The sequence below is a fragment of the Bubalus kerabau genome, chromosome 15 (genome assembly GCF_029407905.1).
Source record: "Bubalus kerabau isolate K-KA32 ecotype Philippines breed swamp buffalo chromosome 15, PCC_UOA_SB_1v2, whole genome shotgun sequence".
Lineage (NCBI taxonomy): Eukaryota > Metazoa > Chordata > Mammalia > Artiodactyla > Bovidae > Bubalus > Bubalus kerabau.
Window position 1 is genome coordinate 19835726 of NC_073638.1, and position 6790 is coordinate 19842515.

Below are 6790 nucleotides of genomic sequence, written 5' to 3' on the forward strand. Positions count from 1 at the left end.
TGGCTGGATGGCATCACTGACTCGATTGACGTGAGTCTGAGTGAACTCCGGGAGTTGGTGATGGACAGGGAGGCCTGGCGTGCTGCGATTCATAGGGTCGCAAGAAGTCCGACACGACTGAGCAACTGAACTGAACTGAACTGAAGTGCTCAGTTGCTAGTCTTCCCTACTCAACCTCCAGCCCATAAAGAAATTCTAACCTTTCCCAGAATATTCCTCTGAAAAGATCATAACTTGCCCCCCATGCTTTCATTTCCACTGCCTTTGTTCAAGTTTATCACTGGAATTGAGAGAAGACAGAAGTTATTCCAAAAAGGTCCTATTTAATCTTTGGTCAAATGATCTGGAAGAAACCAGCACACACCCAACATCAGGCCAGAGCTGACCCTGAGGCTAATTTGAATTCAGGTTAGATTCTGAAGCTACCTCAGAGACAAACTGGTAAGAACATAAATCTTAATTATGAAGTTAATGAAATCATGAAGATTGTCTTGGACTTCCCTGGCGGTCCAGTGGCTAACACTATGCTCCCAATGTAGGGCACCTGTGTTCAACCCCTGGTCAGGGAAGTAGATGCCACATGTCAAAACTAAGTTCACATGCCACAACTAAAGATCCTGCATGCTGCAACTATTGACCTCTGTACTTTTCATTCATTCAAAAATATTTAAGTTGAAGATGGCGTCATCCAGCTGCTTGTGGCCCTTGGCTCTTGCTTTTCTGCTGGGTTCCTGCACTTCCCTGGTGCTGGGGCATCTCGACCTGCCGGCTCCCCTGCTGCTGGTGATCTGGCATGGGATGGGAGACAGCTGTTGTAATCACTTAAGTATGGGTGCTATTGGAGAAGGCAATGGCACCCCACTCCAGTAGTGTTGCCTGGAAAATCCCATGAATGGAGGAGCCTGGAGGGCTGCAGTCCGTGGGGTCACTGAGGGTTGGACACGACTGAGTGACTTCACTTTCACTTTTCACTTTCATGCATTGGAGAAGGAAATGGCAACCCACTCCAGTATTCTTGCCTGGAGAATCCCAGGGACGGGGATCCTGGTGGGCTGCCATCTATGGGGTCACACAGAGTCAGACACAACTGAAGTGACTTAGCAGCAGCAGCAGCATGGGTGCTATTCAAAAAATGGTTGAGAAGAAAATACCTGGAATTCACATCTTATCTTTAGAGATTGGGAAGACTCTCAGAGAGGATGTGGAGAACAGCTGCTTTTTGAATGTCAACTCCCAAGTAACAACAGTGTGTCAAATTCTTGCTAAGGATCCTAAATTGCAGCAAGGCTACAATGCTATGGGATTCTCCCAGGGAGGCCAGTTTCTGTGGGCAGTGGCTCAGAGATGCCCATCACCTCCCATGGTCAATCTCATCTCAGTTGGGGGACAACATCAAGGTGTTTTTGGACTCCCTCAGTGCCCAGGAGAAAGCTCACACATCTGTGACTTCATCAGAAAAACACTGAACGCTGGGGCTTACAACAAAGCTATATAGGAACGCCTGGTGCAAGCAGAATACTGGCACAACCCATCAAGGAGGACATATACCGCAACCACAGATCTTCCTGGCAGATATTAATCAAGAGAGAGGTGTCAATGAGTCCTACAAGAAAAACCTGATGGCCCTCAAGAAGTTTGTGATGGTGAAATTCCTCAATGATTCCATTGTGGACCCTGTAGATTCTGAGTGGTTTGGATTTTACAGAAGTGGCCAAGCCAAGGAGACCATTCCCTTACAGGAGAGCACCCTATACACACAGGACCACCTGGGACTAAAGACAATGGACAAGGCCTGACAGCTGGTGTTCCTGGCTCTTGAAAGTGACCATCTTCAAGTGTCTGAAGAATGGTTTAATGCCCACATCATACCCTTCCTTGAGTGAAACCCTTGTAGTCTGAACCAGAGCTCAGGGAACCCCTCCCACTTCCAAACGAGTTCCCTCTATGCCCAAGCTGAGCTCAGATCCTGAGCTAGCAACTAATCCTTTTCTCTAGTCATCATCGAACATGCCCTGCTTGGAAAGATCCAAGATACGAATCTTATCCTTTGCATCATCCTATCAGCAGATGGTGCTGAATGCCAGTTTAATTAGCTAATAGCCATGGAGCTTGTTTTACAGCCTTTGATATGGTCAAACTCTTAGGAATCAGGAGTTTGCTGCAGGTCAGTGCCAGAGCTTTGCCCAGGCCTGGATGATACTGAACAAACTAAACCAATGAGATAGTCTAAGATGAGTGACTTTCTCAGGAAAATCTAGCCACATCTCAAGCCAAAGGGCCAGTACCCAGGCCTGAGGTATTCACATAAACTGCTTTCTTAACTGTTCTGGTGATTTGACCAGTGCTCAGAAAAGTATTGCTTGGCTAATGCATCCATGTAATTTCTTTAAGGCTGCCCTCCTCTGAGTATGTTGCTTTCTGTGTGTCTTGGGTATTATTTTACAAATTCCGGCAGCCCACGATCTTGCCTTGGTAGCACTATCTCCTTAGGTAGTGATGAATTAGTTGCTCTGTCACAAAAGGAGGGAAATAGCACCCAACTGGATTTCTAAAGGCAAGAAGTATACATATTGCTTAACTTAGATGGGGACGTTAGGGAGGTTTAAAGAAAAATGTAAAAAATTTAAAAAGGAGGAGGTAGGACCTTCTCCCCGGCCGGACGCACGGGAGGCAGGCAGAGATGGCAGATGAGATCGCCAAGGCTCAGGTCGCCCGGCCTGGCGGCGACACGATCTTCGGGAAGATCATTCGCAAGGAAATCCCAGCCAAAATCATTTATGAGGATGACCAGTGTCTTGCTTTCCATGACATTTCCCCTCAAGCACCAACACATTTTCTGGTGATACCCAAGAAATATATATCCCAGATTTCTGCAGCAGAAGATGATGATGAAAGTCTTCTTGGGCATTTGATGATTGTTGGCAAGAAATGTGCTGCTGATCTGGGCCTGAAGAAGGGCTATCGAATGGTGGTGAATGAAGGTTCAGATGGGGGCCAGTCTGTCTATCATGTTCATCTCCATGTTCTTGGAGGTCGGCAGATGAACTGGCCTCCTGGTTAAGTGTGCTATAGGGATAATTTTGCCTTTTCTATGATCAGGTTTGCAAGTTCCAATATGCTAAATAATTTTTTTTTTTGGCCTGTGTATGGAGGTATTGCAAAAATGATTTAAAAAACCCATACGTAATAAAAGACATTGTTGCATGGCCTGAAAAAAAAAAAAAAAAAAAAAAAAGGAGGAGGTAGCTGGTTCTTTCCATTCCACCTTTGATAAACCTGTCCCTTCTGAATATGACTGGTGGTCTGGATTCCAGAGTTACTCTATTGCTGGCATTAACAAAGAATGGGAGGGAAAAAATGTGAACAGATCAGGCTTTCTAACTTCCATCTCAAAAATGTGTATTACCAGCACACTCCAAACTGCTTCTGATGTGTTCTGTGGGGAAAAAAAAAAAAAAAAAAGAATGCTCAAGAAAGCTTAGGGAACATTCTATAACCCTTTTCTATTGGAGATCAACCCACCTTAGAATATTAAGGACTCTTGAGAATTTCTGCTAAAGACAACATCTTAGCCCCTGACTCCCTTACCCCATGAAATCCTAGCACCACTTTTGGAAGACTGCTCTGAAGAATGCACCATCTGTGGAAATGATTAGCTGCGTTTGAGGGAAGCACTTTATTAAGTGCTACAAAGTTTACCTTCTGGTTTTCCTTCACCTCTTTCAAGACTTTTCAACTGAAACAAGGGGATGAAAGGCAAGAAGTGAGGATGAAAGGCAAGAAGTGGGGACGGGTGAAAACAATTTTATGAAGTTGTCTAAAATAAAGGGTAGTTTCTTAAAAAAAAAAAAAAAAAAAAAAATATATATATATATATATATATATATATATATATCTAAGTTGCCTAGCCCTCTAGATGCAAGAATGCAAACATTATCATATATGTAATACCTACATTTCAAGAATTCTTAGGCTTATGGTATTGTCCCTGAGCTGTCTGGTTCATATAAAAACAAATCATTACACAAAAACTTTAACCTATACACACAGAGACCATTTTTTTCCTCCGATTGAATTAAGTAGTTTTCTGATTAAAATTTGGATGATTGTCAGTGATTTTAATGTGTTGTGAAAAAATACCGTGATATATCCCACCCTCTGTCCACTCTAGAAAACCAAGATGGTCAAACCCACAGTTAACACCAGGGATAAGAAAGCAAGTATGTCTGTTCCACTCCGTTTCAGTCAGCACAGCGCAAGTTGGGAAGACACTGTCTTTGCTGGAAGAGGTTCCATGAGACTTTCCAGAGCTTCTCATTTAGACACCTACAATTAATTTTCCTAGGATCTTCCTAAGTTAATGAATAAATAAGTACTAGCATAAGTGAAAATGAAAGACGGGGTTGATGTTTATTAATGCTACTGGTGGCATTTTAATTTTAGATTTATAATTGCAGACACTTCCTTTTACTTAAAACAAATGTCTGTCAACAAGGTTGTTGCTCTTCTTGGAGAATCTTGTGGATTCATTAATCATGTTTAATGATTTATATCTTTCTTAATGGTCCAGGGGAAATAATTTAGAAACCCTATTTAATTATTAGAAATAATTAAAACACTCTCTTGAGTATTCATGCTAAGCAACACTAAAAAATGTCTTCCTATTTTTTAAATCTCTATTATAACTGATGTTCTGTTTTCCCTATTGCTTTTATCAATATTATGGAAATCCTAAGGTATAAGCATTTGTTTTGCCAACTACAAATGACAGTTGTCATCTACTTCTACAAGGATTAAATCCTGAGCTGCTGCAGCTATTGACCTTCAACACCCAATGAAAGAAGTTCAGAATGGATATCAGGAATGAGGCACTCTGTGCTCTGGGAAAAAAACTGGCAGAACAGTTCTTCAGATAGTTAGATATATTCAGGAGAAGATTTTATGAGCCCAATTCTTGCATGTCCTCATATCTAGAGAAGCACTGAAATCCTTCATAGTAATGTCTACTTCTCATAACTATCAGTAACCTTCATAAGACTAGCAGCAACCTGCTGCAAAAATGTGTGCTACATTGCACGTACTTCCCCTTCACCAAAATCACATATATACTGATCTTCACCCGGCCTCTTCGGAAGAGTTTCTCAGAGCTACGTGAAATACTGTCTCCTGATCTATAGTCCTCCTTTTGCCCCAAATAAAACTTAGCTAACAACTCTCATGTTGTACATTTTTTTAAGTCAAAACAGTTTCACTATCATCAAAACTTTCAATATAAGTTGTGACTATGAAATAATGAGACTGACTCTCCATTTTGTCACTTATAGTGACATTTTCTAAATTATTTTCATCCCCTTTAATTTAATATGAACATCAAATAACTTGGAACTGAGAAGCATTTATGAGATGCAAAATAAGAAATCTAAATTGCTCAAGCTGCTGGTTTGCAGCCTCATGTGTGAATCAGACCATAGGTATCTAGAAGCAAAAGACCCATGTTTGATTTCTGAATCAGTCCCTTCTTCACAACTGGGTCAAGTTGCTCATTTGGTGATTTTCTTAACCTGTGAGATGAAAGCAATACCTATTTCACAGAATTCTTGTGGAAAAAAGAATTCATTGATGGTATGTGACAGTGCCTAGCACCTTTCAGGGCACTAAAAAGTATATAATAAATGTTTATTTCCTTCCTTTCTCCTTCCATTTCTATCTTTCCTTCCTTCTTTGAGCCACATACAGAGTTCAAGGGGTACAGTAAATTTTTTTTTTTCAATCTAGAGAAAGAAATACTCTGAACAGAATAAATAAATTCCCAGCAAGTAGTCACAATACAGGGATCAGACCTCTGGGATGGGTGCATTCATCAGGAGGCGGGGTAGGGGCAGGACTCCAGCCATGCAGCAGACCTTTAGGAATGAGTACCAATTCCTAGAAGTGAGCTCGCAGAAAACAAAGCAGAGTTTCTCAGTCTAGAACACTGGGATATTGGATACAAACCACAGTGAAATGGAGAAAAATCAAGGCAAAATGCCAGGAACATGTCAGTGCACTCAAAACAAAGTGAATTTTAAAGACAAAGAAAAACCCAGTTACTAGGATTCACACACATGGAGGAGGTACTGGGGCTTTCAAGTGATGGTGGAACCCAACTATGAGGACCTAAATACCCCATTAGAGTCAGACTGGCTGCCAAGTGACTCCTCAAGTCCTACAATTCAAGCACTATTGAGTGTACTCATGGGAATTCAATGGCCCACTTTCTAGAACAGAACTAGAAAATAGGATAGATTTGAAAACTAAAAACAGATTTAAATGAAGGTATGCAATGCCTTTTAAGACTTGAGTGTGAAACGGGACATTGTCTTTTTAATAAAAGGACATTTTAAAGGATGTTGTCCTTTATAAAGGACAACAATGATAGCAGTACTGCTCTAGAGAAGATTTATTAGTCAGATGCTAAAAAACTAAAGAAAAACTTACATTTTTCATGGAAGGAGGGGATAAGTTCCCTAGTTAGAGTGGTAGAGAAAAGGGACTTCTTGGCAGAAGTCAGGTCTTGGAGCTACTTGGGCAGCATATTTGGAAAACTCAGCAGTGGGCGAAGGACTGGAAAGGTCAGTTTTCATTCCAATCCCAAAGAAGGGCAATGCCAAAGAATGTTCAAACTACCAGACAATTGCATTCATTTCACAGGCTAGCAAAGTAATGCTCAAAATTTTCCAAGCTAGGCTTCAACAGTACATGAACTGAGAACTTCCAGATGTTCAAGCTGGTTTTAGAAAAGGCAGAGGAA

General features: G+C 41.3%; 1 protein-coding gene and 1 pseudogene across 1 annotated transcript; both read left to right on the forward strand.

Moving 5' to 3' along the window:
* The first annotated feature begins 1114 nt into the window (after positions 1-1114).
* Positions 1115-1883, forward strand: LOC129628714 (palmitoyl-protein thioesterase 1-like; annotated as a pseudogene).
* A 754-nt stretch (positions 1884-2637) lies between these two features.
* Positions 2638-3206, forward strand: LOC129627989 (adenosine 5'-monophosphoramidase HINT1). The gene has a single exon (XM_055547408.1). It carries the CDS (start codon positions 2681-2683, stop codon positions 3059-3061), a length of 381 nt encoding a protein of 126 aa, XP_055403383.1. The 5' UTR covers positions 2638-2680; the 3' UTR covers positions 3062-3206.
* The last annotated feature ends 3584 nt before the right edge of the window (positions 3207-6790 follow it).

Coding starts and splice junctions, on each gene's coding strand:
- LOC129627989 (XM_055547408.1), top strand. CDS start 2,681: ATGGCAGATGAGATCGCCAAGGCTCAGGTCGCCCGGCCTGGCGGCGAC.